This window comes from Seriola lalandi, unplaced genomic scaffold (assembly GCF_002814215.2).
Source record: "Seriola lalandi dorsalis isolate HSWRI2012SDOR001 ecotype SW California unplaced genomic scaffold, Sedor1 jcf7180002054519, whole genome shotgun sequence".
NCBI classification, from domain to species: Eukaryota; Metazoa; Chordata; class Actinopteri; order Carangiformes; family Carangidae; genus Seriola; species Seriola lalandi.
In genome coordinates this window covers 736061-748727 of record NW_019525072.1, presented here as the reverse complement: position 1 = coordinate 748727, position 12667 = coordinate 736061, and the positions used below count along the sequence as shown (strand labels likewise).

General features: G+C 37.0%; 1 protein-coding gene across 5 annotated transcripts in view; it reads left to right on the top strand.

Moving 5' to 3' along the window:
* The first annotated feature begins 4625 nt into the window (after positions 1-4625).
* The window catches only part of gpatch8 (G patch domain containing 8), a 28884-nt gene continuing 20842 nt past the window's right edge, over positions 4626-12667 (top strand). For 3 of the 5 annotated variants that reach the window (XM_023413816.2, XM_087175936.1, XM_087175938.1), the window contains exons 1-2: positions 4690-4705; positions 10143-10220. Coding sequence is in view for 1 of the 5 variants with exons in the window: in XM_023413813.2 (XP_023269581.1) it covers positions 4661-4705; positions 10143-10220 (123 nt within the window). In the remaining 4 variants the exon portion in view is untranslated. Of the gene's footprint in view, positions 4706-10142; positions 10221-12667 lie in introns of those variants that run through there. The other 2 variants (XM_023413813.2, XM_087175939.1) reach the window with 2 other exon arrangements.

The following is a 12667-nucleotide window of genomic DNA, read 5'->3' as shown; positions in this document are numbered from 1 at the left end:
TTTTCAAATTCTGATAAGCCTATTTCTTATTCTTAAAGATAAGATAAAGAGATCTTGTCATTGGGCTTCCTTTATAAACAAAAGCATCCAACAATAGCCGGCACCAGCGAAAAGTACAAGCAGGAGTACAACAGTTGTTTTAATCAGACACATCTGGCTTCAATAGGCGTATGTGAGGTTTAAAAAACTTTGGTGACCTGGACTGCCACACTTACAGTAACAGCAGACCAACTTATCTACCTTTTGTTGTAACCCTAGAGCTCATGTAACAACCATGTAAATGTAGCTTATATCTCCGATTATGAGTATACTTCTTCGAGACTGTAAAGCGGCTCTCAGAGAATTAAAGAATTAACTTCCTTCTCGCCACATTCACCGCCATTCCACATAAAGCCTCGCTCGAAGTTTCCGCCACTTCGTTCAGAAGTCAAAGATAAAGAGTGAGAAATTCTTGTCTCGAAATGAAGCAGGTATGACTTAAGTCAGAAAATCATTTACCCAACTAAAGAACTGAATTTTATGGTAATTGTACGGTAGATTCTTCACTTACCGATCTTCCAGTTAGTAGGCGTCGGCCGATGGCGATCATCGGATAGATGTTTAGCTAGAATAGTGGCTTCCGGTTAGATTTCAAAATAACTATCACAATCCATTAATTTTACAACCATAGCATTGATTGGCATGGTACAAAATCATTATCGCCATTGTTATTTTATTTTACTGTACTGACACATTGCTTGCTGCGCCTCAATATTATTTTTGCACGTTTTCGTGAGTGACCTTAATGCTTTTAATTTGAAGCAAAGGGTACAGTACTTCCTGTATGCGCCTGTTTGTAATTTGACAGTTCTTGAAGATGGAGAGAAGGAAGTGGTTATGAGGTGTGAAAACTGAACTGCAAAAAAATGGCCACAAAAACTTGTTGTTGGGCACCTAATGACCCACACTATGCACAGTTTAATAATTTCCCCCATGGCATCCAGAAATCAACCGGAACTCTAGAGCGGAAATGAAACTGGCAAAAAATCAGATAATTGATTAATTGTTTATGTCATTTTCAGTCATTACAGAAAAAAATGCCAAACATTCACTGGTTCCAGCTCCTCAAATGTGAATGTTTGTTAATTTTCCCAATTTTCTATGATAATCTCCAATGGGCTTTAAAGTAAAACAATTAGAATTAGTGGTGGAGATTTTTCACAATTTTCTGACAATTATACACTGAACAATGAAATCAATTATCAAAGAAAATTATCGTTAGATGTGTTGATAATGAAAATGGTGAATTGTTGGTTCCAGCCTCCTCTGAGGTTTGCTGTGTGTTGATTAGCTGATTTGACACACAGAAAAAACGCAGTTTGATAAAACACACCTTTAAAGCAAATGAGTTCAATATAAACTAAAATCAATTCTACTTCTACACATGGAGGACTGCAACTGCTTTCAGGTGTCTTGTTTTTCCTTTAGATTAAATTTTCCGTTTACAGTGTTTTTTGTTTGCTTTTTGTAACAATTGTGTTTTCTCATTTACATTTTTGTGTCTCATTTACTGTTTGTTTTTCTCATTTACAGGTTTTTGTGTTTTTGCTTTCAAACATTCTGGCCGTAAATTACCTTCATATAGCTATCAAGCATATTGGTAATCCTGGCATATTGAGTTAATATCCAGGGACAATATGACAAAAGTTTTTTTGAAAGACTGCTGGGAACATGATGAAACCAATTTAATGAATTTTGGATGGATAGGTAACATGAAGGCAGAATGCCTGCGGTTACACCAATTACAGTACAGCCCCACAGTTTCAATTGCTTCCATTCCTCTCTGTTTATTCCCCTCACCAAGTTTTGACCTTATTGTTAAAGGGGAATCACCTTTTTCAGTCACTAAGGAGGGCAAAACATTATGATCTTTGGTTGTCAGGTCTCTTGAGAACCTCTGCAAGGAAAGTATATGACATTGTTTAATTTATAGATGAAACTGCTTTAGCCAAAAGAATATAGTTTTGTTTTGTTTTTTTCCTTCTGCATAATGTCCTGATCCACACTCCAGTCCAGTCGGTGGCGGTAATGCGCCTATAAACTAGTTTGCCAACCGCCAATAAACACCAAAGAAGACGAAGTAAACGCTAAACCAAGTACTCTAGGCTATATCTGTGCAGGTGAGGGCTTGTAATGACTAATGCAACTGACTTTAATGTTACCTTGACATCAACTTTGTTACATCCAAATTTGCTTAAAATTGATTTTTTTTCTTCTCATAGAACCTCAGGGGCCAAATTATCAGCTAATGTTAATGATATTTTTTCATTTTATCTAAAAAATATTAATTTTAGATTCATTATGCTGTCAATTTTTCTACCTTACTACTACCTTTTTAGGAGGTTAATTAACTGTTTTACCAGGCAGTGGAGATATTACTATTTCGTCTGCACATACACTTTAACATGGGTACCTGCATTGACACAAAAGCACCACAAGATGGAGTCATAAACTACAGACTAAAGGGATTTAGTACACACACTATTAATCAGATTTACATGTAAAATAATAGTCTGTCTGATGTGCAGTCTAAGGTTATTATTTAGCCTATTATTAAATTAAACAATATAATATATTAATTAGTGAATGAATATTGGTGTCTTTCATCGAATGTTCTGAACACTGATGAACAGTCGAGCACCAATGTACATATCCTGTGATTTTTCAGGAGGATATCACAAAGTTTTCATGTGTTATCATAATAATAAATAGTCAGTCATTCCCCTTCACACTGGTAAAACGTTTCATAAAGGCATTATGTTTGTTTTAGAGGTAAAAACCAATTATCACCATCTAGAGTTATTTAAAAATGTTCAGATTTGCAGATCTTCACCAAAGTTGATTTAGAACACTAACATGAATAAAGTAAATCTGACTATTTATCATAACAGCCATGATTTTAATCTATTAGTACTGACTAAACAGTGGTAAATTCTGGACTAAAATAGATCTCAGTTTCTTATATCGATATGAACCTATTGTAAGTCGCTTGAGCAGCCTCATCCAGAAATATGCTAGAATGTCTGTGTCTGTGTCATGTGCCAAAGAGGATATTGATCATCTGGTAATTTCCCCTTTTTCAATTCCAAGTAAAATCCTTGGATATCTTCATCTTGTGACAGTTGTGAGAACAAAAGCCAAGAGATTCCACAGGCAAACCATGGAAGTGTTTTATTTAAACAAAGCAAGCAGAAGAGCAGATTTCAGTCTAACAATTACTCTTGGAAAGCAAATGTTTGTTTGAAAGCATTTGTATGTCTGCAAATTGGATGAACCCTTACACAAAGCTATCATCTGAACACAAAATTATGCAATATGTTACAAGAATAGGAAAAACTACAGGTGCACTTCTAGCTTTTTTCTCTAAAATAATAAGTGATGCCTTTGTCGGGTCAAGTACCTTAAAAGGTAACATTTAGCCTTGTCTCATATACTACCTGACCGGTAAGATGACAACACATAGGGCTGGTCGACTTAACTTTTACTAATACTGGTATTGTCTCATACAAGTCTACCTATATGACACAAGGACAAGATCCACATTTGATTGTGAGGGGATTCATTATCTTGTGGACATACCATCACAACTAATGATGTGATCCAGCAAGTAAAATTTGACTCCTATTTTGAAGAGGCATATTACAACACATAGTGCATAGAAATGTCAGGGCAGGATTGACTGCAAACTCACTCATTGTACTGCACTTGTGTGAATAATAAATAGACAATTTCTGACCAATTTCTAAGGAACGTGCACTTAACAAACAAATGCTTCCTCAGTAATGAGATTGAATTGAATTGAATTGAATTGAATTGAATTGAATTGAATTGAATTGTGCCTCTGTTTCCCATCGACTACAATGCACACAACAGACTACACATGGGAGCTTCATTATATTCAGATAGTTAATTGATTGTTTAAATACACCCTCTGATGAAAATCAAGTTTTCAACCTTGTTTGTTCATATGGTGTTTTTATATAATACAACAATATCAGGAATTTAGATAATTGTTAGTTGATGGAATAATACGACCTTTCCTTACCGTTAATCAAGACACACAAAAAAAGCATCTCGATAATACACATCTTTACAACAAATTAGATCAATATAACCCCAAATCAATTTAGGTATTAATAATATAGATAATAATGGTCTTAAGGTAGATTTTGATACCTTGCCCTTTCACATGACATGACTACAAAATTAACTAATATGCAGGAATAATGCATTTGTTGGTATTGTGTTTTAATGGTTCAAATTTTCAAACTAATTTGCAAATGATCAAATTAACAAAACTACCTGGATTAGGTACTTTTGGGGGAAACTTGGAAGTTGCCTCCTTGGCCCACTAGTAATCCTACACTTATTTTTTTTACAGTAAATTTATAAGCTCTGTCAGCAGACCAAGGCTGTATACAAATAAACTATAGAAATTACATTATTATCATGGCTTAACTAAATTCCCACAGGTCACATTGTAACATCTTAGTGAAAACTGCTAGTGAGATGCCAGTTCACTAAGAGTGAATTGGTTGCGGAGTGCGCATCACCACCACAGCGCTCTTCTGTCGGACACGGACGGAGCAAGCAGAGAAGCCGCTGCTGCTGTGTTCAGAAAATGGCCGACAGATTTTCTAGGTTCAACGAAGAGCGTGATTTCCAGGTAATGCACGTTAAACAATTGAACATTTGCATAGCTTCTAACACGTCTAACACGATTCTCTACACATATGTTGCCTTAAACGTGATGGACAGTTGAGAGATACTACAAGCAGCATCGTGCATTTTGGTGCAGATGTCGCTTGCTAACACTGCAAGCTAGCGAAGCTAACGCTAGTGCGCAGCGGGTCTTCTGAATTTAACTTCCCTCGCGTCTCAGTATTTGGCTGCGTGGTATATTTGATTCCTATCATGGGTTATGAACTGTAACAGTAGTTTGCGTTAACCCTCTTAACCATGCAACAGCAAAATAGACACTGAAGCCCAATTAGCTTTTTAGTGACCTTGGGTATACTGGTTATTTATCGACATATGCTACCGATGGATAGCTAGCTAGCAGATAGCTAACTTGTACGCACATTAGGTTGCTAGCTAGAAACGGCTGTATCATTTTGACAACTAGACTACAACCACCACAGCTAGTTAGCACGTTTAAATTAACACACTCAGCTATCTGTTGGTCCAGTTATTTGATTGCATTACATGAAATTAACCCAAATATATTTGCTTCTATTTAAAAGTGCATAGAGCACAAGTGTGAGACGATAGATTTCTAGATAAACAAACATCTCCTTGCCACTCATTTGGTGTTTTTCTTATAATCATCATATGATTTGTGTTTCCCTCTTGCTATATTAGTTGTTATTTCCCGTCTGACTTACTACACCGTGATTTTGTTTGTTACTGTAATGCGAGTTAAAGGATACGTTTACAATTTGTAAGGCTGTCTAAAAACAATAGTCAGGTGCTCTGTGAACACTGAAACAGTTTTTCCCTTCTAATCTAGAGCTGCAATGATTAGTCGATCAATCAGTTGGTTGATCAACAGATACTTAATCTAATATTATTTTGATGATCAAAATTGTTTTAGTCATTTAAAAAGCAAAAATGCCAAATAATTACTTGAACCAGCTTCTCAAATGTGACAATTTTTTTTTTTCTTTGACAAAGACGATTTTAAGCTGAATATCTTTGAATTTTAGACTGTTGGTCCCACAAAGCAAGACATTTGAAGAAGTCAACTTGGGCTCTAGAAAGTTTTAACTAGCATTTTATGATGTTTTATAGATCAAACAAATAATCATTAATTGAGAAAATGATCAGCAGATTAAATAAAGAAGAAAGAATTGTTATTTGTATACCTATATTTATAATTTCTCCTGTTTGTGCTGGTTGGTAAAAGATACATTTTATAATTCACTTTCAGTGTAAGAGATAACAAAATTCCCTGTCTGTATTCCAGACTTTATGTGAAGCTACTTTGAGGCTTCAGCAGACTTAGTTAATCAAATCAAGTCGCTATCTTGCAATGTTAACAGCCTTTTAAGTCTAAATTTATCTTCCCTGGACAGTGTTTCCCTGTTTAGCCATGCTGGGCTGACAGTAACACAAACAGGGAATTTTATTCTAAAAAGACTTTGGAAGACACCCTCTTGATTTTTCTAACTTGGACTGCTTCACATAAATTTCAGAATACATTTTTGTAGGTCTTGTCTCCCATCATTTTCAATGAAAGCACATGGACAGGAGATGTAAGAAAAACATGTTTCAAAACACACATGGTCATCTGACAGACTTTAATGTTGAACATATGCTTTTCAAAGTGCTCTTCACTTGAAACAAAGTAGGCTGAACACAATAGGATTTCAACAAGGGGTCCTTATTTTGCTGCAGTTGTAAGATGTTGTTCATGTATTATACTAATAAATCTGTCCCTACTGCACCTAAATTACTCTGTTTTTTGTGACATTACAATATCTCAGGTTGTACATTTACAACATAGGTTCCAGAGTTGAGTTGCTGAATTTCACAACCCATCTATGAGCTGTTTGTTTTTCACTTGCGTATCTGCAATCTAAGACCACACCCAGTAAAAGCCAAACACATTATTACTGGCTAGACTACAAAATAAACTTAATCTATATCTGTTTTTTTACTTGGCAGTTTGTTTCTTACCATAAACATTTTTTCATTCAGCACAGGTAATTTCTTTGAATCCCTAAAATGACATTATAATCTCCCTGCTTTAACCGGTATAAGTCATTCTTTGTATCCATCCATGTTTTTCAGCCACCTAACAGGTTTTTAATTCCTGGGAATTTCCTGCTTTTTGACGTAATCGTTATTGGCTAATGTACCAATTGGCTCTACAAGTGAAACAGCATGTACCATCCATGTTTGTAATTGTGATTTAGTGTCTGGCTCAGGGACACTTCCACAGGGTGGATGAACGCCAATACGGAAACTTGAGCCTTGGGTGTCATTCTGCCGCACATGTTGTCTGACACAAGTTAATGTGTCAAAATTTGTTCTTATACAATGTTTTGCAGTAATTTGGAGTAGGTTCATCAAATAAAACTAGCCTCATACAAAAGTTTTGGTATTACATGGGGTCTGTTGTGCCCATTCAGGCTAGGGTGTCACTACTTAACAATTTCAAAACATTTATTCCAGGATCTGTCCTAAGTAAATGTATATTAGTCTGTATAAACATAGATAGTGTTATGAATGCAAAGAAAATTACTAGAGATAAAATGTATCAGGTGTTCAATTTAACTTTTTCTCATCTGTTTTTGCTTTTTCTTGGTGATTTGTGAATGAAGTGGAGATGATGTTCAGGCTGGATCAGATTAAGGTCCTAGATGAGTAATTTAAATACAAACTGGGAGGGAAGTTCCTGTCTTCCTCATTCATTAAGGCCCCTCTTCTTTATACTTTGAGAACAACATTTTGTTCTGTAATTTATGCCCCCCTAAAAATATGGGAGGTGTTTCTGAACAAAAACAGTGAAGCCAGTGATGCTTTGGCTTGGTCTGAGGGCTTTTTTTGTTTATCAAGTATAGGATGTTTTTGTCATAGAAAATAGATTTATAAAAGTTGTACTGAAAATGTATTCAGCCGTTTGTTTTAGCAGTCAACTATTGCTGCAGCAAGGTTGTGGTGAATTAGTAACTGCAGTTGCAGCGCAACACATGACAAGTTTAAACGTGTAGAAAGAGCGGTTTGTGAAATTGTGTTTTTTCCTCTACGCCCACTGTGTTGGTGCCCAGTGGGAACTCAGTGTTCTCCTATTTTGTCAGTGAGAGGTGAATTGCTGTGTGGTCTGAATGAGTCTGTTGAGGACAGCTCCGGCTAAGCACAGTGGAGCTCTGTGTGTGAGATCTGCTGTGAAGGCATTCATATGCTCAGTATTCAGAAAGTTTCTCTCTGACTCCATGGACTAAAGCTTGCTGCCAAGCAACACGGCACAGGAAACACCCACAGATAGGCTACCTAATATCTACTGCACAACCAGTCCAACAGCTCTGTTGATTTACATTGGTGTTGGAGCTTTAACATGTGGCTAATCTTGACCTGCAGAAACACACCATGAAATTTATGAGGATTCACACAGTTTGCCAGCAGCAGTTCTCTCATTTCCTAATGTGGGGTGGAATGTAGTATCCACCTCACAGTTGTCGCACAGGTGGAAATTTACAGTTTTAATCCACATTAGAGGTCCGAGCAAAGATCATTTCTGTGCAGCAGTGTGCTGTTGGTGTACCAGAGTTAGGGTGATGAGGAAGCAGCAGTGAAAATAAGAAGTCATTGTGGTGGGGGGCTGTGCTGATAGCACATTAAGTGAGCAGAAAGCCATGAGGAAGAGACATGGGAGGGGGGTGCAGGGAGCCATCGATTTGTTCATAAATAAATCCTTTGCTCTTCCCAAGCATCTCCCCTTCTCATAATCCCTACCTTCACTCATGCTGATGCAGGGCCCTGTTTCATCTGAATTAATGACTGCCAGTGTGGCATCAAATCACCTCATTATTGTGGGCTGATTTGAACAGTTGCTTATCTCTGCAAAACCAGATTCCCCAGAGAATGTGGTGGGTAAAGCCTCTTGCACAGCCCAGCCCATGTTAGCATTGTGTTTTTACAGGAGTTCCACAGAGTAATCAGAAAATGCTGTGAAATGCACAAAGCAAAGTAAATATCCTACTGATCATGTCCCATCCCTTAAGTAGACTTAAATAAATCTCAGGTTGTCATATTTTGTTAATTTAGATTTAGTTGCGACCACATGTCCTATTACCAGTAGCTACAAGCAGTTAGTTAATAATAAAAACAGCATGGACTATTTCTGGTATCTTTCAGTTTTCTGCTTGCATGAAGGTCAGGAGAAAACAGACCCACAAACATGACCTTCATTTCTCCTCTGCTGCAGAAAAGAGGAAGCCATCTGTCTCAGAGCAGAAACAGCTCTATAAACACACTCCTTTTGGTTGGGGTACTAAGCCCATTACTCACTCCCTATCCCACCCAGGGCATGGACATAAATGCTCAGTTTGTATAAGTAAAATTGTGCTTCAGATTCAGACTACAAATAGCCTGAGGAAATCTTCCTTCTCTGCTGACACCGCTGGAAAAAATGTACCAAGAAATGAAGAGCGAGAAATCAACCATGTCATGTAAATTTTCAATCGTGGCTTTGAATAAAGTGTTTCCTAACTGAAATGTAAGTTGTAATATAAACCTTAAATTAAAGACCCTTTTAAAAATTAAAATAACAGGAAAACAGGATGAGTAATGAGGGAATAATATGCAACTAATGGACTAACAGTCATGTATTTCCATTCTTAGCATGTACCTGCTGGTGTATGGAGCTTAGCATCTATCGCGCCTAATGAGAATGTGTGTGTATACACATGAGTATATATATATATATATAGTTAACAGTTAGTTAATATAGTTAATATAGTTAATATATATATATATATATAGTTAACAGTATATTGATAATGTCATTTGCGTTGTCATTTCATTTTAGAATGAAGGGATATCAAGAAAGCGCATGTTGAGATAATTTTGGCCAAGATATGACATGATCAATCAAACATATCTACTACACTGATGTAGGGACCAACAAAAAATATATTTGTCATCACATGTTGGCAACTTGCAAAGGTCAGGCAACCCAGCACCAGTTGACATACTGACCTGAGTTTGGCTGTTGTTATGTTGTGATACTACAACGTTTTCCAGCTATCCAGTTTGTTCAATGTGAATGAGTATTATTCAGTGCAAATGATAGACAGTTGGCATTCCTCCTTGCACAGTGCTGTCTCATTGTTTTGACAACACAAAGATGAAAATAAACTCACTCAGTGTCTTGTCTTAAATTGGGAGTAAATGTAAGTGCTGAATTCTTCCTGGGATTGTTACCAATTGTGGCTGTGACTAACACATTTATTTTAAATGTACATTTAACTACCAGTTGTTTTCTCAAATGATTTAACTGATTAACCAGCCATCAAAATAACAGCTGATTATCTGATGGTCGACAAGCAAGACTATTCCCTTATATGTTTCTAAAATAAGCTTTTGTGTGTGTCACTCAGGGTGGGAATCACTTTGACCAGTATGAAGAGGGCCAGTTGGAGCTGGAGCAGGCGTCCTTGGACAAGCCCATCGAATCGGTAAGGCTACATCCATCATCCCGAACCATTGGACCAGCTGTGAGAGTGGATATGATTGGTCCAGGGAGGAATAAGAATCACACCTTTATTTTACTCCATTCATTCTATCCATGTAGATGCATCCAGTGTTTTCTTGAACACACTTGCCACGTAACCTGTAGAATCACTTGTCTCATGTCTATTAATACCCTTAAAGTCCCTCCCACTTCCCATGTCCTCTGCCTACTCCATTTCCTGTGTGACAGTTAAAATAATTATGTATATGCTAGATCTTCTTGTTTTTATGTAGAGCTTACAGATAAAAGTTTAATTTTTGTATGAGTCTCCCATTAGTCATTATTAGTCATCTTAGCACTGAGATGAGACGACTCTGAAATCATGAAGTGGATAAAGCACTGTCATTAATGGCTGTTATCTTAATATTCGAGCTTCTCAGGCATTTTAAATACACTCAAATGAAAAATCCATGTTTGGTAGAGACCATATTTTATATTCTGGATATTAGATACAGCTGCTTTGAGTGAGGTTTAGGATACAGAGCCCTGCAGTTTTGTAATCTTTCTACAGTATGATCCATTAGTGGTCTACCTATTCAACCAAATATTCAGTTTTTCAATACCTTGTAAACAAGAAAAAATAGAATAACCTCACTTGGATTTTGAGTTAAAAACAGCCTGATTAGTTAGTTTACAGTTGTAAATCTGAATGTTTTGTAGTGGCTCAAATATGAAATGTAGGCAGTGCTTATTCCACTCCATTTAGTATACAAGAGAGCACACATTAGATGGTGTGAATGGCTACATATCTGCTTGAGTGAGTGTGTGTCTATGTAGCTTTAGAATTCATGTGTTAGTGTATAGTGTTTGTGTCTATAGGACAGTTATCTTATTGTACACAACTTGGGGTGTTCGACATTTCTCTCCTGCAGCGAATTGGCCCCTATTAGCTAAGCAGCAATGACCCGGTTTGTATTTGCACGCTCTGCTTTCTTACTCCTATATTTAGGGTCCTTGTAACGCTTCTCTGACTATCTTTCTCCTTCTCTCTTTCTGTTTCACTACTGTCACACTCTACATCTTTTCTCTCTCTCTCAACCTCTATTTCTCTCTCGCTCCCTCCCTACTACACAGTGATTCGGTGTACAGTACCCTCTGTCATTCTGTGCTGGCATGGTGCTTGTGCAACTGGGACTGCATTTTTCGCTGAAGAGGCACATCAATAATAGCGCAGGCAGCTCTTTTCTTTCTGTCTTTCCCACTCTCTCCATCCCCTCCTCAGTCTCTGAAGCACTGTGGTGAGCAGGCCCAAACTCCTCTTACCTCCACAGTGTCAGGTCACCTCTCTTCAACATCATGGATGTGCTTTGTTAGCCAATCAGATCTCATCAGCAACCAGGTATAGATCAAAATAATGACTTGTAGTTATGTATTTGGCATATATGTATAGCTAACATTCATGCAATTTTTTGACAGGTTTCTTAATCAACCAAGTTAAGGCTCAATAATTGATTAATCAGTAAAAGCTTATAACATACAAAAAGGTATGTTTTTTCCTCAATGACATGACAATTTTTGCACTGCAAGTAAATTAGATATTTGCCTCATAAGTAAATACAAGTAAACTCTTAGTATCATAAATAAAATGACAACTGAGGTAATAATTAGCAAAGAAAAGCATAAATATAACAAATTAGTGCCTGTAAAATGTGCAGGACGTTTTTGAAAAACGCGACACATTTTTATTTCAATGAAAAGAGCTTGAGGTTACAAATGAATAATACCAACTTTGTATCTTGTTTACTTTTGAGTTTTTGAGGCACAGCAAGAAGACATTCAGTCATCCTTGCTGACCAAGGTAATTTTCATGTATCTCACAGAAAGTGAAAAACACCATTTCCATATGCTTTTCTTATTTATTTCACAGTAAGATCATGTCTGTAGTGTGGACATGTTTTTCTTAGCTAGAATCCAGTGAACCATGAACATAAAAATTTTATATCCTGGTCGAGCTTTAGATATGGCATACTTTCTCACATGCACACAAATATCCACTGTGTGTGGGTGGGGGAGAGGGAGAAGAGAAAGGGAGAGAGGTGGCCTGCTCACCTGGCTTGAGTGGCTCTTTTGCTCCTGCGCTATTATTTGTGGAGGGGCGCTGAGGACCGCGCTGCAGCATCACACAGTTCTTCACATATCTGTGGAAAAATGGCCACATCAGAGGTGCCGTCGACTATCACTTAGTCACCAGTAGTAATGCTTGCACACCTGATGTTATCTCTTTGGGAAGTGCGTGTCCAAAAAATGAAGGTGGCAGACTTTTTTTTTTTTTTTTTTTTTTTTTTTTTTTTTTTATCCATGAGGAAGATAAATATGAACATTTGTCACCAATTAATCTAGAAGATCATCTTAGTGGATTTGACAGCACTGTTTATGACACCAGGTACATTG